The 27,735-nt window shown below is 39.7% G+C and overlaps 1 protein-coding gene across 2 annotated transcripts in view; it reads left to right on the forward strand.

The window, feature by feature from the left end:
* Positions 1–1,258: 1,258 nt before the first annotated feature.
* GUCY1B1 (guanylate cyclase 1 soluble subunit beta 1) overlaps positions 1,259–27,735 on the forward strand; it is a 60,296-nt gene continuing 33,819 nt past the window's right edge. For both annotated transcript variants that reach the window (XM_052777914.1, XM_052777921.1), the window contains exons 1-5: positions 1,259–1,277; positions 1,628–1,701; positions 18,320–18,420; positions 19,411–19,529; positions 23,841–24,038. In XM_052777914.1, the coding sequence (XP_052633874.1) occupies positions 1,275–1,277; positions 1,628–1,701; positions 18,320–18,420; positions 19,411–19,529; positions 23,841–24,038 (495 nt within the window). In that variant the 5' untranslated portion in view covers positions 1,259–1,274. The remainder of the gene's footprint in view (positions 1,278–1,627; positions 1,702–18,319; positions 18,421–19,410; positions 19,530–23,840; positions 24,039–27,735) is intronic.

Here is a 27,735-nt window from a genome sequence, read left to right on the forward strand (position 1 = left end):
GGCCAGGTCTTTAGATGGTGCAAAGGGCTTTAAACTAAAGGGGTTTTTCAAGTTCTGCACTCTTTTTTGTTCCGTGTTTATGATAACATATGAAGACAGCATGTTATTTCTGAACTGTCCTTGGCATGTTGTCAGCAATGCTCTGCTCAACAACTCCTGTTATTAAGGTCATACCTTACTTGGAAGACCCTTTAAGAATCCATATGCAGCAGGCTACCGATACAACGCAGTGTTTATTCACATTAGCTACTGGCAAGGACTCAACAACACAAAAAAAAGATTACTGAAAACGCTCATTATTATGCACTTAACTTCACTAGCCTTTGAAAAACGAACGCGCAGAAACAGAAATGTCTGCGGTCATTTTGCCCCTCAGATTCTTCACCTTTTAGGGGCCATTTATCTTCCTAAAAGCTAAATGGTTGCATTGGCATATGAAACAACTGAGGGAGGAAGCATTTCTGCTCCTGCAACGGCAACCACTGCAAAGGGCACTGACACCAGAGCATACGTTGCTCTACACGTACCTACCTAACCCCTGCCAGGCACTCTGATTAAATCTTCTGACTCGGTGTCAGGCAAGTCCCAACGACTCCAGCTGGAGAAAAGCTTTTGGAAAATCCTTTTGGATGCGTAGGAAACTGTAAGACAGAGGTTCGAAGGGGTTCCCTGCTGAGGCGAGCATCGGCGGGAAAAAACCCTAGAGGGACGCGTCCTATTTCCTAGGCCTGTCCCTCCTTCCCTCGCCCACACACGCCGGCCTGGGGCGACAGCAAACACTGTTATCCCGCCAACCGCCGCCCCAGCACCTGAGGGGGAGCGGGGCGAGCCGCAGACCTGGCAGTGCGCATAGGGAACCCACCCAGGGACCGGGGCAGCCGGCCCACCCCCGCGCCCGCGCCCTCCAGCTCCCCGCCGGGCGAAGGCACCGGCGCCCGCCTCAGGCCGCTCCGCCGACGGCGGCTCACTCCGGGCCGGCGGCTGGCCGCGGCCCTCGCGCCCGGCGCTCCCACTTCCACGCGCCCAGCCCCCGCCCCGCCGCGCCGCGCCGCGCCGCCGCATCCCGCGGCCACCCGCAGTCCCGCCTCCGCCTCTGATTGGAGGACAGCACGGCGGCCGCGCCCGCCATTGGATACTAGAGCAGCGGCCGCGCTCGCCATTGGCTGTCTGCGGATGCCACTCGGGGCGGTGGCGGCTGGGGGAGGCGGTGAGGCGTTCGGGTCCGATCTTCTGCTCCGCGGCAGCGCCGGCGGCAGCGGGGTAACGGCGGCACCATGGTGAGCTCCGCCCGGCCACCTTCCCGACCCGGGAGACCGGGGCTGAGGGAGGACGTCCGGTCCGGTCCGGTCTGGCCGGGCTCGGGTCCGGGGCCCGTGGTGGGAGGGAAGAGGCTGAATGCGCTTGGGAAGAGGGAACCGTGAGGGGAGCCGGGCCCCGGCCCTTTGTTTTGGGGGGAGATGGGGCGGCGGGGGGCTGTTTCGGAGAGATTGCTTCCCGCCGGGCTGACCGGCACCGGGGTGGGGTGGGAGGGCTGGGCTGGGTGGGGTGGGCTGGGATGCTGCGGGGCGGTGGAAGGGGCTCCCCCGCCCGGTGCCTGACCGTGCCGCCGCCTCGCCCTGCCCCGCAGTACGGCTTCGTCAATCACGCCCTGGAGCTGCTCGTCATCCGCAACTACGGCCCCGCCGTCTGGGAGGACATCAAGTAAGTGCGTGCGTGTGTGTGTGCGCGCGTCCCCGTGCGTGTCCCCCCCGCCCCGTGGCGGGGGCGGGCTGGGCCGGGGCCGCCCGCCCGCGGGAGTCCCTGGCAGGGCGGCCGCGGCTCGTTTGCCGCCCCGCGCGGCTCTCCCTTACCGGCAGGTCTGTATAAACGTCTGTTGTCTGGCAGCGGTCCCCAGCCGTGACGAGACCAGCCCGGTTCTTGCCACCTTTCGTCCCGCTCGGGGCCTTTCTTAACGCCGCAGAGACCCGTCTTGTTCCATCTTTACCGATCTCCGGGAGCCGCAGTGGTGGCATTGATCCCTGTGGTTCCCTCGATTACACAAAGTATATGGCAGAAATAATGTGCGGGCAAAACGTCCCAGAAACCACGGAAGCCCTTCCTTGAGTCAGACCAGCAGATGAACCATGCAACAGTTACATCTCTTTGCGCTCCTGAAGGAAATGAAATACAGTTTTTAGCTAGTAAACTCTATCTAAAACTAGTGTGAGATTCTGGTAACGTGCTCAACTTGAAATTAAAATAAGTCACTGCTATAGAAAAATACGTATAAGAATGTATGTATAAGAATGTTTTTTTGCTTTCTTTTCTTGAACCTGATTTCTTGTGTCCAACCCTTGTTTGGCAGTGTAGCATTTTTCCAAGGAGATGACTGTCTTCACTTTAAACTTTTGATGAATTGTGAGATTGCACAAAAGGTTTGAAATGGGTTGTTCAAACAAAATGCTATTTACCATAAGTATGGTAGTATTGATACTTGGGTAAAACTACAAGAAATATTTTTAAAAAGACGTAAGTGCTTACAGAGCTGTGAACTTACTTTGTAAGGCTTCAGGTAACTATGTAGTTAGACGAAAGGGTTTAATATCTTTTGATATTGTAGGTTTTAAGGGAGGAGTAGATTATCCAACTTGGAGAAAGTGGTCTTCTTTCAACTGGACACCTTCTTCTGCACTCCTCTCTCCCATTTATTTTGGGCCAATTTTAATATGCCAACGTAGCTGTCTTGCCGTTGTCCTAATACAATTGTTGGAGTTAAAAGCCTGCTCTTGACTGTGAGATTTTTGTGACCATGACACTTTTTTTCATTAATCCATTCATTAAGTATGTCGTAATCTTATACAGTACCACGAAATCAGAGAATCATAGAAATGTTGGTTTGAAGGGACCTCTGGAAGTCATCTAGGCCAGTCTCTGTTCCAACCAGGACTGTTACCGGCACTAGATCAGGGCTCAGCTGTGACTTTTGTCTAGCTGAGTCTTTAAAATCACCAAAGATGGAGGGCCCACAGTTCTGGTTCAGCAGACATTCACTGTTCCAATGATCCCTGACAGTCTATAACGCTCTTTGCAAATGCAGTTCTATAGATTGCATAGATGAATCTTCAGTGAATGCCACACAGTTTTGTGTTGTAAGTTAAGTGAGCTTTAAAAGTTTATTTTTCTTACATACCTTATCTAAACACACTGATCTAGTTCGGATTCTTATGGTTTGATACTGGTTTTATAAGACACATGTAAGTTAAGAGACAATAAAAAAATAGTGATACATCATTTTCTATAAAAATTATAGTAAAATATGTATAAAATATAAGAAAGAACGTTCACACTTTCCTGGCATGCCATCCCCTACCGAGATGCCTTTGAGTATTATGGTCCACTTTTGTCTAGATTACCCACTGAACAGAATTTGTGTTTAAGATTAATCCATCTGAGAAGATACAAAGTCTCATCTTCTAGTACAAGATCATGCTGCAGACTGCCAGAACTGGGTCATAGTTCCTGATGCATCCTATCTCTTAAGATTTTACACACATCTTATAGAATACTGAAGATAACTAAAGCCTATGAGGAGTATTACTCATTTAACGTTTTGGACAAATTTAATGGAAAGATGCGAAATACTTTGCTAAGGTCAGCTGTGAAAATTCAGGGAGCTGCTACATCCTGTTTCTGTTTCAGCTGAGAAACATTTCTGTCATGTAGCAGCCCAACAGCTAGGCTCTGCTGTTAACTCACAGAGTAGATGGCTTTCTGGAAGGAAACTGTACCACACCACCACCCAAACAGAAGAATGGTACATGATCTGCAACAAAGAGCCAGCATATATGCAACAGCTGCCATAGCTCCTTATGCAAAAGGTGTTTGCAACAGAGTATTTATTCAGCAGGATTTATCTTAGAAAGTAGTGTAACCTAGAGTTTAGAAACCAGCAAACAAACCCCTATATATCTAACTGGAACAGATTATAGTGGTGCTGGTTTAGGGGATGGCACAGGGTCAACCGATAGCCACTAAATGTTTGTTGGTTTAGGTACTTTAAGTTCCTGTGGTGCACTTACAGAGATGTTGTGGAAGAGGTTAGATGTTTTACCTTATGTAAGCAAATACAGACTTCTTGCAAAGGCTTTGTTAGAACTCTTAATCATTTAGGAAACAGTGGGAAGATACAGACCAGTGTTGTGGCATGCTGGGTTGAATCAGTTGAATTGCTGATGATTGAGTTGGAGGAGTAATTGTTGAAGTCAACAGTCTTTGGCTGTTTAAAAAAAATGAGAGGAACTTTGCACTGTTAGTGTGGTTGAATTTGCAACAACTTAAGCATTTCTGTGAAGCAGAAAGGCCTCTGGGTAGTTCAGTACAAAATTTGGCATCTAAGCTTTTTTTTTTTTCTTTTTTAATGTTGAACTGATCACATACTGCTATTTTGTTCTCCCTGAAGTCACTGCAGAAGCTGTGAATCAGCATTGCAGAGTGGTGGGTTGTGATGGCTGAGTGATTCTCAAGTGCCAGTGGGTGAATTTTTACTTAATATTGATAGAAGTGAAAAGAAAACATAGAACTGAATAAACTGAAGTAATGAAAACAGGTCATTCTTCAAAAAAGTACATTCAGAAGAGTTAAATACTGAATTGAAAGGAAGCATGAAAACTCTTGTCTTCTGTAGCTTCTTTGGTCAAAAGTGACATTGAATGAAGTTCTTAAATATAGAATTTGGGAGACCAAGTAGTTGAATTTGATGCTCTTATGAGAGTGGTGTTTTCGTTGCCATCACTTACTGTTAACTGAGTCAGATTGATGATTTCAAGTCTCCGTTTCTGCTATTTAATTAATTTTCCAACGTTCTTGTGAAACCATGATCTATCTGAAAAAGATACATACTGATTTTGGTTTTAAATGTCCCAGTGTAGAATTCTTGGGAAAGTTAGACTCCATGTTTTTTTCATTCACTTTTAAGACAGAGCATAACTAAACAACGGGCTTTTTTTTACACATCAGGCAACCTTTACAATGAGGGACTAAGCTCATGGAAAAATTACAATATATACTCTGAAATTTTACTGAATATCAATTTTGTCAGCTCAATGGAAATATGGCTTGGTTTTGCTAAAGAACTAGAATTAAAATGCTTAAAACCCAAAACAATTCAAACCCATGTATTTCTGAACCAACATTGTTGATCCCAAATAGGTTGAATTCCAAATAAGACGAAGAAAGCTGGCATATGAGCAATGAAAGATAGTCGTGATTTATGGAGCCTTTATTCATTTTCACAACCGCAATGTCTCAAAAATTTGTTTCTCCTTAGTTTTTCTCTGGCTACCACTCATAGAGTTGAGAGTTTGGGCTTGTGGACAGTTTTTTTGTGATGAAGCCCTAGAAGAATTAGAGGGATTTAGCAAAGCTGGATGGGAGAGGAGGAGTGAGAGCCACTTGGGAGAGTCCTGCAGTAGCAGATTTTTCTTAGTGGAAGGTGAAGGTGATTCAGCATAATAATTTCTTTTGCTTACTGGCAGTTGTAAGCTGCATGTACACTTCTCATTGTAGTTTGCTCCTTCGGTCGTTGGAAGGGGAGACTTATGACCTGGAATACATGGAGACATGCTTATTCGATCAGCACTTCACTAGCTCTGCAAAGAGTTATTAGTAAGTAAATTGTTACTTAGAGCTGTTAACCACATTTTTGCTGAGAAGACACTTTTGATTTGTCCCTTCCCTGCTTAAGAGAAAACCTCTCTCAAATCCCTTATTTTGTCATTGTTACATCCAGAGGACTATTTTAGATTGTGCGGCCACAATTGCAATGGCTTGAAAAGATAGTTCTCAAGATTCCTTTGGCATTAGATATCTTCAATTCCTCTGCAGCCAACATAAACACTAGCTAACATAAACTAAAAATTGTCAGGCCTGACCATTCTTACATACATGCAGTTGTGTGCTCATGTCTGATCAAGGCCAAATTTGTACTGCTGGATGATATGGTAGTGTGTGAACATGACAGTAAGTAGTGTGCGTGGAATTACTGTCTATGTACCTGTCCAAAACAAAACAGAGAGATTACTCACATTAAAAAAAAAAAATAATCCAAGGCATATGAAGCTCTGTCTTTGCTGGTCTGTTTTTGTGGTGGACATATTTAAACAGGTGTGTGGTTACATGTTTTTGAAAGGGGCTTCTATCATGATAAAATCTGAGCTCTTCTACAACTGGTGTCACATCTGGCTGAGCTGAATGAACAGCCAATATATGTGAAATTCTGCGCACTCCATTCAGCAGCTCTAAAGGTTTAATTGTGTAACAAGCATTAACAGGGATGTCTTCTTGAAACAGCTCCAGGACAATATGTGGGAGCTAGAGCAATGTTGTCAGCAGGGAGTATGTAATAGTCATTTATCCTGTGTTTCCCAACAGTATCCCTCTGTGTTTGACTAAATGAATACAGGGTTTTCCCACGGGCTCTTAAATCTGAATTTAGGCCAGGTTAGATGCTCAGACTGTGACACTTTCAAATATATTACCAAGAAAAGGAATGAGAACTCAAATATCTTATTAAGAAACGCATTAAAATGCTTCATCACAAGACTGTAGAATAAATTAGTATTTTTCCCACAGAGGTACATGAAAGATATGGTTTTGGGAAATGAAATGGCACAACCAGTCAACTGCAGTCTTCATCTTTCTTCTGTTCCTGTGGTAGAAGTCCCCACAAAAACATGTGTAGCCTGATTAGCATGGAAAAACTAGAACAGAAGTTGGAAACTCTTGTGTCTGCAAAAAGTAACTACCTAGAGGTCAAACCACTTTTTAATTGATTCTAAAAAATAATATCTGTGTTGAAGCTTGCACAGTAGCAAAACGCATTTTGAGCCTCAGGAGCCATGTATCCTTTGCTGGCTGTTCCTTAGCGTGGGATGCAGAAAGCAAGTAAGAGTCTTATTTTTCTGGTGCTCCATGCTTGATGTAGAATTAAGGCATCATCCTGCCTTTGCCCTTTTTTGTCCTCTTTTTGTGGGTTAGGCTGGTATGTGCTGTCCACATATGCTCTTAAATGCCAAGACTCGAGGTCTGGGGAGCCTGCTAGGTGGCACAAACTTTATGTGGACCCAATGGTCTGGAAGTGCACACAAAGGAGGAGCAAAAAGTCAATCAGTTGTCCTGTGAGGAAGGAAATTTTTGTTGTTCTCCCCCAGATTTCACATGTTATCATCTACCAAGGTTCCAGGCTAGTTGACTCTTCAGAACTTGTTTTCTGTAACTGTCCTTTTGTGGTTAAAACGGTGAAACACAGGGTTGAGGAAGTATCCTGGTGCAATGTAAGTGGAAAGCTTCTCTCCTCGGTCTCAAACTGGTTCAACTAAAGTGGTAGAAAACTGTACAATTTTGGGGAGTGAAATAAACTGCAGAGCTATCATTTGCCTTTAGAAAAGTAAACAGACATAGAAAATTCTGCATCATATTGGTAAAGGTTAACATAGGCCAGACTTTAGTTACTCAATGTGGCTTTTGCCATAAAATACAGGTGATTTAAGAATACATGTTTACTGGGTAAATTTTCAAAGGCATTCCTAGCATTTAGGTACATCAGTGTTGTTGCAGGTTGGCTAGTTAAGTCAGGAGAGGTAGATGCTTTTATTTATTTATGCATTTAAAAATGTCCTCCACTGACTTTCACTAGCATATAGATACTTAGGAACTCATTGACAGGATGTGATATTCAGATTAATTTTATTTACAGTTATATTCCAAAATAGTAAGTCATATAAAATCAAATAATGTAATAGAAAATCTACTCAACTCTGCCTTTAAGAATATATATTGCAGTTTTTTTACAGGGGGCAGAATTGGATTTTTTTCAAACTCGCATTGTTTCTTGGGAATTTCTCACATAGCAAAAACTGTCCATTTTTATGCTTCTTTAACAAAGCAAAAAATAAACTTTTGTAGCTGCAGAATAAAGGCACTAGCTTGACTTACTGTGTCTGTATACTGAGTTCAGAATGTCACCTTGTCAGAGATGTTTTTTTCTGCTTACTAATATGGCAAACCAGAATTTACATTTGTTTTCAAATCCTGTAAAAATCAAGGTTTGGCCTTATTACTGTTGCTTAGCACAATGTTTAGATGTAATAATAATTCACACTATACTATAGTTTGCCTTTTCGGAAACCTAGAAGAATATGCACAAAAGCTGTAATGAAAGGCTGTTGTTACAAATTGCAACAGTAAGCTCTTAGGAGGTGTTGGAGTTCAGGTAACTTGTAGGTCTGATGCTGGTGTCATGTGAAGTCCATGAAAGCTGTGCTTTGAGCATAAAAAGTGCTGAGTACCTCGAAAAAACAGGTCCACCTGTCTCAAACTGGGCACCCAAAATTAATGCAACTTTTTTGATCTGTGGTAGTCTTGGCCATTTAAAATGGAGATGGTATAATTGGCCTCACGAGCTTGTTGGAGAGCTAATAAATGCTTGTGCATGCAAATAGTATAGGGATCAATTCCACAGGAAGGCTTGTTAGAAAGGAATAATTCTATCTTCAGAGCTGGATTTGAAAACTATGCTGTAAATCAAGCCTGAGGTTATAAATCAATGAATGGGATAAAATAAAATATGGAATAGTTGTGCATTAAATGGGTACGATCTAGCCTCAGTGCTGAAAGAACTGGTACCGTGGAGGAAAAAGGAACAGGTTCTGTGGGCTCACGGGTGTGACTGGTAGGTTGTGTCATGCAGGCTCAGGGAGAGGCAGGGAGATGCGGCTTGCAGCAAACTTCACTAATGTTGCTATGAGTGGTACCTGAGTCTATCTTTCCTGCTTTCGCAAAACAAGAAAAAAAAATTCTTATGGCTCTTTATGAGACACTCGTTTTATTTCTTCATAATCATTCTGGAAAATGTCATGTTTTCTAAGTTTTCAGCTGACTGTAGTTTCTATATATGGGGCAACCCTTTTTAAAAAGCATGTAAAACAGTACCATAGTCTATACCAATCTGTCTACAGTGTTATCAGTGTCACTTCTGCTAGGAGACAAGATGGATAATCATCAGCTTAGAATGTAAAGTTTTTGGAGAAACTATATTTGTATATGTAGATACATATGCATATAAATATTTATGTGTATGTATATGTGTTTGTGTGTGTGTGTGCATGTTATGTCTACATAACCACAACGTGGCCTGGGCAATAAAAATGCAAACTAAACCAGAGGTAAGAGTCAAAGATCTGTACAAAATGTGAGGTGTGGCATTTCAGTTAGTTATCATGTGTAACTGGAAGACTTTTCAGTCACTTCAGCTATTTGTGGTATTTCTCAACAAGGGCTGATTCGGAAGAGAACCTTGGTGCCAAACTCTTTTTCAACATGTAAGTGTAGGTTTGGATGTGCCTAGGACTTCAATTTTTTTGATCCTATTAATGCCTTTGGGATTTCTCCCATCAAATTGCTGGCTTTCCTATTTCTTAGGTACTTCTCTTGCCAGGAACTGTACAAAAATTCTGGGTGGCTAACAAGTGGGTTATGGGTTTTACCACATAGACATGTATAGCTGTATATTGCAGTGGTGGTCATCAGTCCCGTGGGAATCATCTCTCCTGCTTTGTTGAACTGCTGTGAGCTTGCTCAGTATGTCCCTTTCCCAGCCCACAACTAATTTGTTATAAAGAATGCTTGCTTTACAGTTTACCTAAAGTTGCTATTCTTTCATGCTCAAAAATGTTGCAGACATTCTGTCTTAATTATCTTAATTGTCTTCTCACCACTAACACTGATGAAAAAATAGACTATTCACTAGAGTTTTAGATTGGAAGTCCATACTTATTTTGGTTCATGTAAGACTCAGTTATAATTAATTGCAGTGGTCTGTGAAAAAACATGAGAATTTATTTTTCACTGCCTTCTTAGCACCATGTGGGTTTACCCAGTGCTGAAGATGGAGTGTTCTATTCAATCAATCTCATAACAGTTTTTAAAAAAATACAGATTACTTATAAATAGATGTCAGAAAGAGACTTTGGAAAGCCATTAGTTGTGAAAGGACAATAGATTAATTTTTTAAATCCATATACCTCTTAACATTAACGAGTGTTTATCCAGAAAGTGGCATTAAGTAGGAACATTTATTGTTGTTTATGTTTCTAAGTCCTTATTTCATACTATTCCAAAGGTCTAAGCAGTATTTTTTTAAGTTTTCTTAAAACTAATGCTGAATAGATGATTCTTCATAGGTCTGGAGGTTAATATTCACAAGATTTGTAGGGTCAGTACACTATACTTCCTGCTCCTTCAGTTCCTCACAGTGGAAGGACCTGCTTGGAGTTCAGGAGTTTAAACTGTGTGGATGCCAAATTCCTTAATTCATCTGGGAAAGACTTGGCTAAAAGGAAATAGTGGCATGTTGTGAAACATGGTGTGAGTGTTCTTGCAGTATCTCTCAGGTGCTTTGCAGTTTTCCCAGAACTGGGAAGTGTTTTTAGACCTGTCGGGATACCATGTGTTATAAACATATCACTCTTATAAATGAAATGCTTAAAAGAGTATTTTGTAAATACCATTCCTTTTAGTCCACTTATGTAAAAGGAAGCAAAATAATACCAGCTTTATATTTTTAATAATATTTTTAGTATTTGGAGTAGTAGCAAAGAACTTGTACGTTTGTTAACTGTATCTTCTAGGATTATCTTGTTTTGAAAACCTACATTAAACACTCTCATATCCAGCCTGTAAAACTGGGAAATAGCTCAGAACTCTGAAGTCTATAAATACACCTATTTACTTTACCCAGAACGTCATTTTCCTGGACAGATTCCCATTTTTATTTAATCTTGTAACTTAATATAATTTATGTTTTTCCCAGCTGGGTGTTTTAAAATATCTCTGGACCATCCACAATATGTATCAGTCTATTTTCTTTTTTTCCTTTTGGGAGGAGTGAGAAGAGTGGTTCAATATTTTTAATAATTTTTAGCAAAGCATCTTTGTGAAATACATGAAAAAAAGACACGAAGCATTTTGAAAACACAAACCATCTGTGAAGTAATATAATGAGCAGTGAGTTTGCCATTTTAATGTAAAAGAGATGTGAAGACGATGATTCTGGTTTCACTGATACCATCTTTAGTTCTGACACATGTAATTCTGTTTAATAGTGTTACTCTTGGAACGGAATTAAACTTGACATGCCCCTATCAGTGAGATCAGAACCATGCTGGGTTTCCAAGTGCAGTAGTGTTATTTTGTCATTAAGATTGTTTTGACTGGTCTCTTCAGTTTAATGAGCACTTTTTCCATCCTTGGTACACCAAGAATAGTTAAGCACAATGGTGGCAAAAGTCCCAACAGAAACAATACCTATCATGGAAGAAGTCCTGGAGGTGGTCATGGAACTAGCTGTTGTTGTGGTGTGTTCAAGGTGACACACCCAGGGCATGCACTTCAGACTGGAGTTTAGATAGGAAGAGATCCAGTTGTGCTTTTGGGACACTAGGTGATCTGTTAAAGTGACACCAACAGCTTCTAAATAATAATGTTGTACCACAGAGAAGCCTGTGCATCTTCAGGATACAAAGTTCTGGTTCCATGCAGTCTTGTACCATCTTTTTTTCCTGTTAGTATCCATTACATTTTCTCAATACTTACTGCATGCTAAATTCTGTAAAGGAAGGGTACTTTTTCTGTAAGAATTTTTTTTTTTTAATTCCAGCTTTGACTACAGAGACAGGATAGCAAGTGCTACTTCACAGGAATAAAAAAGTTCTGACAGAAGCAACCTTCTTCTTGATTATGATTTATTCAAATTCCCTTTAAATACTACAATCTGACTGCAAAACTAGATTAAAATCCACTTTGTGCAGAATGGGCTATTTAAGTAAGACCAACCTGATGTGGCATCTTGTCTAACTGTGTTGTCTGTAAAATCTCTAAAGATGGTGAAAGAAATCCTTATTACCTCAAAATAGGGAAAATATTTCCTCTATGTGAAATAAAAATATGTGCAATCTGTGGTTAAAAAATCTGCGGTGCAAGATCTATTCTGATTTTAAGAGTGGTTTTTGTCAGAATGTTTGTCCACACTTAACATTTCATCCATCTCTGTGAATTATTAACATTACCTTTGAACATTAGTAGTGTGTTTTCAAATACTAAACTTGTTTCACAATGGGAAAGACTTTCAAAGGGCTCATTGTACACATGTAGTATCACCTGTAATGCTATTCTGTGCTGCCAGACCAACAGCAGTTTGGGGGGTGTTAGCATGACTGATGGAGGAAAGGCTGCTTTAAGACTTGATCCTGCTTTGATCTACTCAATAGGAATTTTTCCATTGATTTCAAAGTCAAATCTGTACGTGAAAAATGGCCTCTCTATAGCTGTGTTATTTTCCATGGTGCAATGGTTAAGGTTCTTTTTTCCCAAGTAAACTTCCTCACATTAACCTGGATAATGTAAACATTCTGGAGGAAAACAAAGGCATTTTAGAAAAGTCTGGGCTGGAATCTTTGTTTCCCACAATTTGAATAGCTCTGTGTAATCATTCAAAATTAGTCTAGAGTAAATAAAAAGGGCTGCCAGACCGTAGCAGTTAGGACAGGCATTACATAGGATGTAAGTTTTGAACCATGAAATGTTACATCCCATGTGCTGACAACAGGAGTCAGTTTGGGCAAGAGCATTAAAATCCTAAAATTTTTTAAAGTTTTGAACGTAAACTTACTAGGGAACAAAGCACACCCTTCTTTTGTCTCTAGAAATGTAAATGAGACATTAATTGTAAATTCTGTTCTATTTGACTTAGTTATTTTGAAAGAAAGGCCATATGAAAGTTAAAGTTTGCTACTGTTGTGCTGCTGCTTCACTAAAGAATTAACCAGCGCTTGGGAATTTGCCAGAGCTTGTTGCTTTTGGCTCATTTCCAGTCAAGCCACCAACATGTTATTGCTTTTAATGACTTTGTGATCAAACACTGCGGTCTGCAGAAAACATTAGAGCTATGCTAATTTACTCCCATAATTTTATCTGGTCAAAAACTGGGAATAAAGATTGCAGCAAAACATTTCAAAGGAAATGCCATGGTTTTATAAAAAGCTATGGGTTATGGTCAGCCAAATGTAAATTCTTTGCATCTAAGGATGCTGTGTTATATTGCAGTTCTAAGCTCATGAACCATCTGTCAGCCAGGAAAGGGAAGCTGTTCAGATGAGAACAGTTGCAGCCTTCTGCTCTTTTAAAGTTCACATACTCAGGTTTGTAGCCATACTTTCCTTTTGCACACAGGCAGGTTTGTTTTCATATGTGGTACCGGTAGATTATGGAGTTAAAACCAGCTATGTCACACTGGAGAAATTACTGTTCATGGACAGCCAACCACAGCAGCTCTGCAAAGCTGACAAAGCAGCCTCACTTTTAGTATTAGTTATAACAGTTTTCACAACATGGTCATATATGTCTTCATATCACCCTTGTACAACCAGTTCCTTAGTGTAAATGCAGGCAGCTTTGACAAATCAGGCAAGGGTAAGGTAATTAGGTGAGAAAACTGCAGCCATGAGGAAACAAGCTAAGGATTGCCCATTCACCTGAATGAACATTTCAGTGACTTCATCCTGTTTCCTAGACTGCTGGTGCTCACATCATAGTCAGCCTCTCTGGTGCTGCTAGCTGTGATGCTATGCTCTCTGAAACAAGGTTATTAGAGGACCTGCAATTTTGTAGACTTGCTGAAGGACAAGTGCCTCTGTAAAAATAGAAGTGTTTTCACATTGCATTGGCCATTTTGGATAAGCTTACAGCAGCATTTCCCCATCACATGTAGTCTTAAGGCTAATCAGATATTTCAGAGAGAAAGACTTTTGGAAGTTCTCACTGCTGTCAGATTACTGAGGGAGGCAGAAAGGCTTCAGAAGCTGCAGACCCAGCTTACTGGAGGCAGGGGAAAGGCAGACTTCACTGAACCTCCTATCTTGTCCTCAGCCACTCGGTCTGGCTACATGTTGTTCTGTATGCACAGCAACTTCTGCGACCAGGTGATGAAGCAGACAGGGAAATCCATCAGCAGAAAAATAACCCAGAAAAACAAGTATGTAACTGAATTATATTTCAGCTCAGCATCCAGCTAAACAATTGGGATGTACCAGCACAACAGGACTTAGAGGTATGGAGAAGGAATTGTCCTGGAAAGGAAGAAAAAAGTTCTGGAGTTTAATAATTTTCAAGCACAGGCTTTAAAAAGGCAGTTTATCTTTAGACACAGGTTTAGATCAGACATTGTCATGGTATTTGCCATATTTGTAGTACAAGCAAAGAGATTTTTGCCCACATTGTTTTGAGTGAGGAGTGTAATCCTCTGCAGGAGTAAATATTTGCTTTGACAATTTTTTTAGAAAAAATTCCCAAAATAAGATTAGCTTTTGTTGGATTACATTTTTTAAAATATATTTTTCTCTGTCTTTTAAAAATAAAAATAACTAAAGGGCGGGACTTTTTTTTTGTTTTGGAGTATTAGCCTGCAGTACAAGCACTGGGTCCTTTGCTGTATGGCTGGAACACCCAGGAAGACTGCTATTACTGAGGAAGAGTGAAGCCTTAGAGCAGTGAGTTTCACCCCACACAATTATATCCAAGGAATGCAGATGTGATTGCTAACTGAACTATTTTTTGTATAACTTTATCAATAAAGTTATTTTAATGGGAAATACATCATTAAGGCTACAGAGAAGATGGTTGCTGAGTGATCCAAAGGATCTAGAGAAGACTGGAGAAAAACAAAGCAGCTAAAATAATCTAAATGGAATAGGCATTGAAATAACCAGCGGTGATTTTAAAAAGTGGTGGCTCAGAGAAACTGGAGGCATTGAAGAAAAACTTTGACAAAGTAAACTAAAGGCAAATAAATAAGAAAAAAGAAAGCATGGCTTGGTGCAGAGAAGGAAACAGGAAAAGTTCCAGGTAATGTAAGTGGAAAGAAATGTAAGAAGTTTTGAAAGAGAAATCAGCATCATCAAACTGGGTAAATTTTTAATAGAGAAAATTCTCACACACAAAAACTGTGTCTACTGGATTGTGCAAGTATGCAGTATTTTTGAGGATGTTCATTGCTTTTCCAGATGTGTTATCCTTTGTGGTTTGGCTGAGATCAGAGAGACTAAAAGAAAGCACAGTGTGTATCAGAGATGTGGGAAAGTTTGTTCACCCTTTGCAAACTTCCCTCCAAACTGTATCTGACTTCCAGTTACATACCATGTGGAATGAGAATCAAAGAATCAAGATGGTTTTCTTTTCTCATACTAATTTCAGTTCAGTTCTTAGGAAATGTAAACTCTACCTTCTTGTCCCTGACTGACCTAATATGCTTCAAGACAAAGTTTCCCACTAATAACTCCAGCTCTCCTCCTACTTAGGAAAAGAAGGAATACGTGGTATGGGACCTGTTTTCAGGATTCAGTGAGACTTGATATCCTGCAGGCTGATCTGAAGTTTTCAGAGAATGGCTGGGGAGGAGAACCAGAAGTACTATTTTGGAGTATGAAAATAAACACCCCCATTAAGTTTATTAATGTTTTTCATGCCATTGAATAGACAGTGATGTTCCTTTTATGTAGAAATATGTAGGATGTTTAGTCTCACCTCCCCTGTAGCCTTGTCATATTACTTTAGGAAAATTGCTTAGCTTGTTTTTAGCTCATTGTGCCCATTCATAGAGTGAGTATAAAAATGTGTATTTCAAGTAGCAGTTACAAGACTTCATTAATTAATTAAAAAAAGTAGATTTTGAAATATTAAAAACAATGGAGTATAATTTTTGGTCAGTAAGAATGTGATGAGAATGATTAAAGGAAGATAAAGAGGAAAAAGAAAATAATGGGTTCCAGACTTCCATTGATAAGTGATCAGATTATCAAAGACTGATGATTACTAATAAGAGGGTTAAAAGACAAGTAATTTCATTTAGGTCAATAGAATACTACCATATGAGGTTGGAATCAGGCCTTATCAGCAGTACCATTTGCCATCTAGCAGTTTTAAGATGAACAAGAGCACTTAATTCTCAGATCTTTCTCCCCTTTGAGTAACACAGAAAATGTTTCTGTTTGTATGGCTGGATAATTCCACTACAACTGTAAATGCCTGAATTGTTATGCAGGCATTATTATTTTGTATTATTTCATTTGTAAAATAAATTATGCCCGCTCTAGAAAATTGGAATCTAAGTTTCAGTCAAAGACTTTTGATTGATGGTTGATCATGTTATGATGATGGAGACAAAGATTTTGATGTAAAAGGAGATGCAGGATTTTACATAGTAGATTTAGAATCTACTTTTTGTAGGTTTATAATTCTTCTGATGACCACTAGAAGTTTAGAGCAGTTAGAAGTATTGGCTGTTAAACTGTATGTTTGAGCTTTATCTGAAGGAGCATTTCTGTCCTACTCTGGTAAAAACCCTTCATTACCATGGTACTAGTAAATAATTTTTTACTCATGGTTCTCTTTCATTTATATGTTAGAAAAAGAATTATTCCAGTCCTGAGCTGATAAATGTCTTGATTTGCTTGACATGTGCTTATTTTTTATAAAAAAACTACCTCATCATCTGCCTTTTTGATACTTTTTCTAATTCTAAGGCTTTTTCTGAAGAATAACTCCCTGTACTGATTTTTTTTTTGGTGTGACATACGAAGCTGTGATTCAGTCATTCTCTTGTAGGCTTTCCTACCTCTTTGCCTTTCTTCTGTCTTTCTGAAGTGTTCTACAGCATAAAGCTGTGTTTAGATGAAACAGTATCTTTTCTTTTTAATGAGGTAGCTGTGACCCTCCACCTGCAAAGATCCTATCAATGCCATGATCATATTCATTTCGCTGAGCCAAAATACATTCTAAGCACATAAATTAGAGTATGAGTACCTTAAAATGTCTCCTCTTTTGTCACTATTTCTGCAAAGCACATTGTCTCTATAGAGAGTCATTGTAGGTGAGACCACAGAAGGTGAGCAGCTATTATAAAAATTATACTGAGAAAGGAGGCTATGCTCCTTTGCCAGATGAGGACTTCAACAAACAGAGCATGGCTTCATCAGAGACCACAGTGTGCCTTCTGCACATCCCCCTCTCTCTGCTGAAGGAGAATGTGCCAGGGGATGAGGAGCAAACACAGAAGTGACTTGCACTTGCAACAGGGCAGAGTCGTGGCCACATCCACTGGCATGCTCTATGTGCGGCAGGACCAGCCGCACAGGGCAGCTGGCCCTTCAGGGTCCTGGGTTCTACTTGCCCATGCAGGTGCTCCTTGTCTTCCTCCCGAGAGCTGGGACTCGGCCACCGCTGCAGCACCAGTGGCTTGGCTCCTGTGTTAAGCACGTGGGGTAAAATAGGGAGGAGGACACTTGTGGGCCCTCCCTAGTAACTGAGTTGTGTCAAATGCAAGGCTTCGAAGGCACAACAGTTCATTGCCTAGGGATATCAACTTGTTTTCCTCAGGAAAAAAAAAAAAAAAGCCTACAGTTGTGCTGCCTTTTGGACAAGCTGCTAACTCAATGTTCAGGCTGAAGAGAGTAATGAATGATCCTGAAAAACAAAGGAGTTGTTTGGTTTTGCTTTTTACTTAGCAGCAGTAGTAAGTGTACACGTGACATATACATGAGTCTTGTCTTAAACCTGGGGTTGAGAATTGTTTTCTTTAGTGAAGAAATGTATATTTTTATTGTACTTTAGCTAAGTGGTGACACTTTACTCATGAAGAACTGATGTGCAATGTGAAAACAAGGCCTTACAAAATCCTAGCATCTTTTTTTTTTTCCTATCTACTGGGCATGTGCAGAAGTCTGAAAAAAAGGTATTTGATTAGGTACCTACATCCGAATTTCAGATTCCTCTTTGAAGATACATGCAAATGGTTGTTAAAAACATCCCATGCCTTTTGTAAATAAAGTGTAATCAAAATTGGAAGGAATGAAAACACTTGCTTAAAAAGTCTTTAAAGAGCCCATCTTGGGCTGGATTATTGGATATTCCCCTATTTTAAAATGCAAATCCTGTCTTTGTTAGTTCAGCAACTTCTTCGTGAGGTTCTGTACTGAAAAATTGTGTTTATTTTCTCACAGCTAATTACTATTTTCAGAACACATGTGGTCTGAAATATTTGTATTGTACCTTAATGACTCTGAGATGATCAATAAACAGATTTATTTGCAATTTTCTATCTTAACTAACTTCTTAAAGGTAGAACCTACAAACTTATTTTATTTAAAAGACTGGTATCAAACAATATGTAATTCATTTATCGATATGGTGCTTCTTCCTCAACGAACAAGATTTTGTTCTGTTTTCTTTTTAGGAAGGAGGCACAACTGGATGAAGAAGGGCAGTTTCTTGTCAGAATAATTTATGATGATTCCAAAACGTATGATCTGGTTGCAGCTGCAAGCAAGGTCCTCAGTAAGTAATATGGATATCTTCTTTGCCCATTCGTCACATAAAAGATAAACACCTCCACAAGAATCTGTGTAGCAGAGAGAAACAGGATTTAGCACAGAGGAAGTAAAACCAGGGTATTGGTCTAAAAGAGAATTTTTCAAATATCTCAGAAGAAAGAATTTTATATTTTTATCTAAGCCATTATTCCTTTTGTTCCTTGAAGTGATTTTTATTGCTTCCAAAGTATTCCAAGTCATAGGTACACCTTAAATTGCATTAATATACCTCATCCACAGAGGTCAGTGTTACAAGCAGTCATGAAGTAAAAATATACTGCTGTAACTACCTTGCCAGTACACCCAGGTTTCAACCACTGCCGCAAGAGCAGCCTGTGAATGAATCCTTGCTGAGTTACATAAATGTTTGTGGCATGGGCACATCTCATTTCATATCTGCCATTGATTTGGGTTCCATTCATTTTCAATCATTGCAGCTCTTGTCTGGAATTTAGAAGGTAGAATTATGCCTGTCAGCATTATTTTATCTGCAGACCCAAGTGTGTTATGAATTTGTTCTGAATCAGTAATTAGCCAAGAATCCATAAGACTGATGACTGTAGTAGTTATGTTGAATTGGAGCAGCTGATGTGGTTTCATGCTATTGTAAACCAGAAATTACTCCCTTGAGGCGAGCATTACTAACAACTGAGTTCCTTTATTTTCAAGTAGGGATGTCTCATCTGTATCGAAATCTAAAATGCTCTACATGCATGAAATGCACAATGTGGCAAAGTCATAATGGTAATTGGTAAATCCTAATTAAATTCCTGTGTTGAATACTCATTATTTACCATGTGGACCCTGAATCTTGTTTTTCTCATATTCTTGACCTACTGGATGTGGGTAGAGTTTAGGTACTGTCTTTCTTTTTTATGAATATGAGACTGAAGTAGTCAGCAAAGTGCATGAAATGCAGCGTTTGGACTGAATCGTATTTTCCTGTTTTAACTAGACCTAAATGCTGGGGAAATTCTTCAAATGTTTGGGAAGATGTTTTTTGTGTTTTGTCAAGAATCTGGTTATGATACAATTCTACGCGTCTTGGGCTCAAATGTCAGAGAGTTTTTGCAGGTAAGAATTTTGTGCAAAGTTATTTCAGATACCAGACAGAAGTATGGTCTAGTCAACAGATTAGTTTGAGATTTGGAGATAGAGGTTGTACTGTATCATCTTCCAGTTATTTGTGGAGAGGTATCTGAAAACTTTCTTCCTTGGTATTTGTATTCTACAGAGCTTTCCACTGCTCAGCAGTTTTGGCATTGTTGTTCTCTTTCCCTCTCAGTGAATATATTATTCAATTACCTGATAGAGTAATAATTTTCCCATAGCATCTTTGACTGTTCGATTTCATAAAATTGTGTGCTGTAATGAGTTTAAAAACACTGAACTGATTAACATTTCATGGGAGATTGCCCAAAAGCTGAGTGAAATCTCTATTGATTTTCACTGCAAATTTAGCAGCTTCTTGTCATCTGTTCCTTTAAAATCTCTCCAGCAATAAGTGAAAAGAGCAGAGTGCATATTTTGCTGGATTATTAGAATATTTACTTCCATGTCTCACTACCTGCCCCAAAATCTGGATTGTTCCAGAGCATCCTAGATGTAGTCAACCCAGATTTCTTGTACAAATCCCATGGATTGTAATTGTTGGGTAGACAGATGGGGTATGTGTATGCTCCAACATATGCATACCATGTGTGATCTGTATACTGTTGTCTGTCTATGGGATGTGACATCCTTTATATTTCGTAGCTTCATTCACAGGCTGCCCTCAAAGCAAGCCTTCAGATAAATGTAATTTTTAAAGATGACTCAGGTACTGAAGTTGCTGTTAGGGTTGAGCAAGAATGGGGGAGGAGGTAAAAAAAGGATGTAGCTGGCCCATTGCCCCATCACTTTGGGTACACATGGATGTGCCAGTCTTTCCCTATTCCTTTCCCTCATCCCCTTTTCCATATAGTATACTTCTCTTTCCATTCCTTACCATGTGTGATGATAAAAAGACTGGACAGAGTTGCAGTGCACACCAAACCTCTATAAAAGTGTGAACAGCTTACATTTGTATTCTTCTAATGACAGTATTTTAAGCTGCTTTGTTTGAATTTCAGTGTTAACAGATGACATTGGCTATTATTATGTACTTCTGTAAATCTTAACAGGACTAATGTACTAGTAGCTGTGCCAGAAGTGCACTTTTTAGCTTTTTATTATGATGGAAAATGAACGTTACCCATGATTTATTATTTTTGCATCTTCCAGCAGTCAGATTAGGTCAGGAAACTGACTTATATACCTATTACAAAAAAGGTGCAGATTGGTTTTAATGTGCTGAACTTTTGTCAAATTCTTAAAATACATGATAGAGTTCCAAAAGGTGCTTCTCAAAATCTGTACTGAGTCCAGGATATACAAAATAATTGAGGGCTGAAGCTTTTTAAAGCATGTGAAAGTATATCTCATATTTATGTTCTGTTTCCCTTGACATCTCAGAGAAAATTTATTCGTAGATGAAACACATGTACTTCAAGCTTCATGAAAGAGGAAAAAGATAGTGCAACTAAATCTAATATTTATATTTTCTATGAAAAACACAGGCCCGGAAAAATTGCAAATCATATTGAAAGACACTGTGCCAAAGAGAAGCAGTGTGAAAAGAGGTACCTCCTAAGAAACCCAAAGTGTGCTTTTATGTTACATTCAGTAGCTTTCTATTGAATGAAAATCAAACACTGGAGCAGAGGTTAGTTCTCTTATTTAGGGAATCATTTACATGGCTATTTAGTTGTTCATAATTGCAGTGCAATAAATTTCAGGGGACTAATTCCTCTTAGAAAAGTTTCCAGATGCTCTGTACCATGTGGAGCTGAACAGCGTATCTTTGTATTTCAGGTGCCAATCACAACCCTTTGGCTTTTAGACAGGCCAGGATCTGCCTGATTTAGTATCACTGCTTCTTCTTGCTTGGAGATCCTTTGTTTCACCATGGAGCTGATCACTGCTGTCCAAAGCTCTAGAATTAGTGTGTCTGGTCTAAGCACAAACTCTGGCATACATCTGAGCAGTCTAGGAGCCAACAATTTAGGGAGAGAGCTTTGCCTATTATTATCTATACCTGACTGCACCTCTGGCCCACAGCAGGTGAACAAACCAGCAAAAAAAGACACATTTGTTCTTCCAGAAGCTGCAATATCAATTTAGAATGGATGAAACGCAACAAAAAATAGGAGCGGGAGTGACAATGACAGTGTCTAAATGACAAGATCTGGGAGTGATTTCAGTTCCTCGGTCAGGAAGCACATCTCTACTGCTTCTTGACTATGCGTTGTAGCAAGGTTCTGAATACTATAAGCTCTTTGCTCACCCCATAATCAGTAGGCATAGGAAGAAAAGACACACTGGGGACTGGAAAGCAGCTGCAATACATTCTGGGCAAATCCCCCACTCTGGATGATTAGAGGGTAAAGACTAAAGGGTGTATCACATGGGCTCGCCTGTGACACTGCTTGGACAGTCAGTAATGGGGTAGTAGGGTGGCAAAGTGGTCTTGTAGAATGGGGCTACTGCTGTTTGTTAGCAATGCTTGTGCTGGGCTTAAATGTTAATAATTAGACAACCATCTTATAAAAATTCTGTCCTTGACATTGGCCATTTCCCATAACAAACTCCTTTTGAAGTTCTTCAGGTGTTGATGACTGTGTAACTGGAAGATTATCATCTTTTCCCATGTATCTCCTTAAAAGTTTTTTTTCCAAAACGTCAATATATCCCAGCTGTTTCTGAGGCATGGGTACTGAAAGAGCAGTTCTGCACCCAATTAAGGAGATTGTGGGGCACTCCCTTGGAGCCAGTCAGCTCTCTTGCTCTTTTCTCATCCACACTCTTTCAAAGCAGTCTCTTCCAATTTCATTGTCTTGAACCCTGCAAAGATCTTACAGAATTTGCCTTCAAGCATTATACTTTTTGCAATTGAATGCCTGCTAACAGCTGGATTGTTGCCTCTTCAAGTTTTAATTTGGAGGCCTTGATATAGCAACAAAAACATGAATTTGAAACAAACTAAAAAAACTGAAGGAGGAAGTTCCTGGAACTTCCAGAATTGCATCCTACGGAATTAATTTCTAAGATTCTCATTTCCTCTGGAGGCCTCCCAGGAGAAGAGGCAGCTGTTCGAGCACTTCACAGCTCACATGAAATCAAGTTCAGTATGCTTCCACAAACTTGATGATCGACAGATGCTCATGAAAGGTGGAGAATGGCCCAGACAGCACATTGAAAATATTTTCACCTCACTTCTTGTGCTGGCAGAAAACAATATGCAAAGCCTGGTGCTAGCAGCTACCTGGAGGGGTTTGAGAACAACATTTAAAACATGCAGTAATGTTCTGGAATTAAGATGTAAAGGAGTTATATGAATTTTACAACAGAGATAAATAATTATGTGGGTTGCAGCACTATCCAGCAAGGTTGCTCTAGGTTGCTCTTTCTGTGTTACATATACAGTAAATAGTAAACTGAAGCCTTGATAATTGCTGTATAATCAAAGCCAGAGCTAGTGTTGTGTTCTAAGTGTGATTTTGATCTCATTGTTCTCTTTAATGTCCTTATTAGATATGCCTATCAATTTATAGTTTGGCTTTCCTCCCAGATAGCAATTTGTCTGGTCAAAATTTAAATACATAAGATGTCCAGGACATCAGCTGGAAAAATAGAAGACCTCTTCCCTTTCTTGAATAACCTGTTGTAAAACATTATTACAGCAGCAGTGATATGTTCTATGTATTCTGTGGATTTTTTCAATTATTATCAAAGAAAGTATGTATTTGAGGTTGGTCTTTCAATCATTTAAAATCTTTACTTTAAAATTTGAGACTTTGTCAGGCTCTGTAAACTTGGGTTGACTGTTACGATGTCAGAACTAGCCTGTTTCATTGAGAATAAGGAAAAAGATTCATGTTTATTCAGACATGCGTATTTGTATCTGACACCTAAATTCACATCTGAAAAGGAGATTATAGGGACTAGAATTTGGAAGGGATGAAAATGGATGAGGTACAGGATTGAGAGACACACACAAGGTCTTTAATCATCGGAGTGTTTCAAAATACAGCAGAGTCAAGCATGAATTCTTACTATCTGGAATAATTTTTAATAGTGCTAATTTTGATGCCATTCATTGTCCAAATACTGCCACAGCAGACAGAAGGAACATCCCAAGCTACCTGAAAACCCTGCTATGATGACAGTTCTACAAATAAGGCAAATGCACAGGGAGTGTGAGCAGTAGGAGAAAAGAGATGTTCAGATTAGACAGAATATGTACTTACTTTCTTCAGAACTAATACATGAATGCCTTATAACCATGTTTTTAATTTCTTATTCCAGAACTTGGATGCTTTGCATGACCACCTTGCTACTATTTACCCGGGTATGCGAGCCCCTTCCTTTAGATGCACTGATGCAGAGAAGGGGAAGGGACTCATTCTGCATTACTATTCGGAAAGAGAAGGTCTCCAGGATATTGTCATTGGAATCATCAAAACAGTAGCTCAGCAGATCCACGGTACAGAAATAGATATGAAGGTAATGTCGGAAGGGATGTACACATTGGAAGTTTATTCATTAGGACAAAATCAAGAAAATCAAAAGTGAAGTGATGACAAACAATCATTTTCATTGTTGCTGTCCTCTGTGAAGCAGTGGCATCAGTACTGACTCAGGAAGAGCCATCATCATTTGTGTTGCTTTAAGGACAGGTCAGCCATGTGCTGGGAAGGCCAGCACTAATTTGCAAACAGACCCAATCGGGAACAGTTCAGAACAATATCCCCTTATTCAAAGAAGGAGATGACATGTACAGAAATTAGATACTGGGTTATTTGGGGTGCTTTTTTCCACTTTATTTTATATTTGGCATATATTTCTTACTGTCTACTGTGTTCTGTGAGAACACAGACATTTTGTCTCTGTGTCCTAGATTCTTCATCTATGTGCAAACTGTGAGGCTGATGTGCGTTGATGAGGCCTGGCTGGCGAGCAGAGTGTTTTCCTCCCAGCCTGCATGCCAGGTCCGTCCCAGAACCAAGATGTGTTTGTGGGTCTCATACTACCACTGTGTGGGAGTGTGGCTGGATATACACCTACAGCCCCAGAAGTGGAAAAAATGTTCCTCAGTCACAGAGTTTACATATCGTTGTGTGTGCTAACTCACTTGTGAAATGGGAAAGAGGCTTCTGCTTTGTGTCCATACAGAGCAACAGAAAGATTTAATTGATCAGACCTTGCATATCTAATGGTATAAAATCAGAGTTTGATCCAAGGTGCAGATATATCTGAGGAAAAACAGCAAATAAAAACTTTTTGGCGTTAGAAATAGTGCAACTGATATAAAATACTTTTCATCAAGTAGAAAAGAATCTAAGCAGGTACAGCAAGCATCTTTTTTTTTTTTTTTTTAAACTATTCCCTAGTCATACTACATTTCTAGCACAGTTTCATTATATACTTGCTCAGAAAATCTGTTCCAATTTCATGAGTATATCACAAAAACATGATCTTGCTTAGATAAGAGATTTACAAGGAACCCAATGACAAAGGTATTTGTACTGCTGTATCGGAGTATTTACCTTTTAGGTTTCTTGTTATAAGCTAGCTCAGGTTTATAGTGAATGGCTAGTTCTGTATAGTGATAGTGATATGCTTGATGGCCTTGTTTAGATTCTACTTTGTGGAAATCCATAGTTCAAACTTTACAGCAGGTGTTAGTAATCATGTACAGAAGGACGCAACAGACTCAAAACAATCCTCCTCTTAGGTCCCTGTTTATTCAAAATGTTGAGACAGACAAGGAGGACCACGTTGGAAAGTTGGCTGCAAGAGTGCTGAAGCTGTTGCTTGACAAACATTTCTTTTGGTAGCACAGGCGGCTTACGCAGTCCCCCTTCTCTTATTGTTCAAGCTTGTCCTATGACAGCTTCTTCAGCTGTGTCTCTCTAGCTGTTGTGAAGCTATAAAATAAACTAGACTGAGGAAATGAACTGGGTTCAAAAGAACAGGGTTTTTTTCTGGATTATTTTTACCCACATCTATTCCTTCATGTGGTTTGGTGTACTCTCTGTCTGAGACAGTTCTGCCAACATAGTCGAGAGGTCATGCAGAGACAAAAGTGATCAGTAGGGCAGAGGAGAAATCTGGGTTGTGCAAAGCAGCTACCAAAACACACTTTTGAGCTGTCCTCAGTCTGAATGTTACTTTTTTGAGAAGATTGTATTGGACAATACTGATATCCATGTAGGACTTCTCACAAATAATGTATGTTCCAAAGAGGTTTAAATATTGATTCTAAATTTAATTCCCATTTTCATTTGACTTTGTTAGGCTTTTCTGGAAATTTTATTGTTGCACTGTAATTAAATAGAAATTGAATAGTATTGGTCAAACCTATTGTAAGTGAGCACAAAGTTTAATTTAAATCCAAATTATTCTTTCAGACTGAGCCAAAAGCACTTAGGTGCCTAAAAATTAGTATTACCTCTAAATTGAAAAAAGTGCATATTTTCTGTATTTTATTTTGTCTGATTCTGTGTTTTTTCCCTTGTCCCTATTAGAAAGTCATGTGGCCTCAACCCTGAACTTATTCTTGTCTCTGCTGGTTAATAAAGCCTAGCTTTTGACACCTTCAATGACATTAAATAGTGCTTTAGTCCACAGGTACTCACAAACTTCAGTGGTAGATAAACAGAGTATAATCAGCTACTTGTTTCTGTAAAGTGAGAGTGCCAAAATTTGCAGCTTATCCACACAGACAATGAAAGTCTCCCTTTATTACTCCACAGGTCAACTATTAATCATAAATGGTACAGAGTAAGGGTTTTAAAGCAGAGTAAGTCTGCCATTGTGGTACCTGGCTAGTTTTACACTGTTTGAAAAAATGAGAACAGGATAAAAAAATTGACTGACTTCTTTAATCTTGGTCCCTTGCCTCATAATTTAGTAAATTAATGCTTTCATGTTTCAGACTCTTAGTAATGCATTGTTTGAAATACCACAGCACAGAAAAACAATGGAGTTGCTTTTCATCCCCTCAGTTTTTGTGGGCCAATCAATGCCTCTTCTGTAAAATTTTGGTTTGGAATTTGGTTAGAATTTTGCTTAAGAAGGAATTTTTTTTGGAACTGATAAGAGCCTCAGTGCCTAGACCTAAGTTTCTGATGTTGTTATGTGCGTTGCCTTCCGATTTGCAAGAACAGAGCTGAGATTCCTGAGTTGTCCTTCCAAATCTCTTTATCGAAAGCATTTACATAACAATCCAGCACAGGACTGGTTTAGTAAGTTCTGCAGTTTTCTTTAAATTAGTGTAAAGTTGATACCTGCAACTTGAAGTTTAATACTTTATTATCCACTTTTCTTCTCCAGCTGTTTAGAACAAATGCTTGCATAAATCTGCTTGAGAGAATGCATGCTTCTAAGTCTGTATTTTCATGAAATTTTGCTTGAATTTGTCTCACATATTACCAGTTTCTGTGAAGGTGGTAGCAGTTCTTAATAGTTTACAATAATGCTGTTTTTATTTCATTAAGTGGTTAGATTTTGTTTCATGGGTTACACAGAATTACAGAATGGCAGAGGTTGGAAGGGACCTCTGGAGGTCATTTTTTCCAACCCCAGCTGCTCCAGCAGGGCCACCTAGAGCCATTTGCTCCAGACCATGTTTAGGCAGCTTTCAACTGTCTCTAAGGATGAAGACTCTGCAAACTCTTTGGACAACTGGTGCCAGCACTCAGTCCCCCTCACAGTCGAAGAGTGTTTCCTGATGTTCAGACAGAACCTCTTGTGTTTCAGTTTGTGCCCATTGCCTCTTGTCCTGGCACCAGACACCTCTGAAAAGAGCCTGGCTCCATCCTCTGTGCGCCTTCCCTTCAGGTATTTGTACACATGGATAAGATCCTCCTGAGCCTTCTCTTCTCCAGGCTGAACAGTGCCAGCTATCTCAGCCATTCCTCTTCTGAGAGATGCTCCAGTGCCTTAATCATCTTGGTGGCCCTTCACTGGACTCTCTCCAGTAGCTCTATATCTCTCTTGTACCGAGGAGCCCATGACTGGACACAGCACTCCAGGTGTCGTCTCTCCAGTGCTGAGTAGGGGGAAGGATCACCTCCCTCAACCTGCAGGGAAGACCTAAGGAATCTCATCACAAGAGGAAAAATAAATATTGAGAAAAACACATTGTTCTTGTTTTGTCTCAGATTGTTTCTTTGGGTGGAGAAAAGCTAAATAGAAA

The sequence above is a fragment of the Harpia harpyja genome, chromosome 2, assembly GCF_026419915.1.
Source record: "Harpia harpyja isolate bHarHar1 chromosome 2, bHarHar1 primary haplotype, whole genome shotgun sequence".
NCBI classification, from domain to species: Eukaryota; Metazoa; Chordata; class Aves; order Accipitriformes; family Accipitridae; genus Harpia; species Harpia harpyja.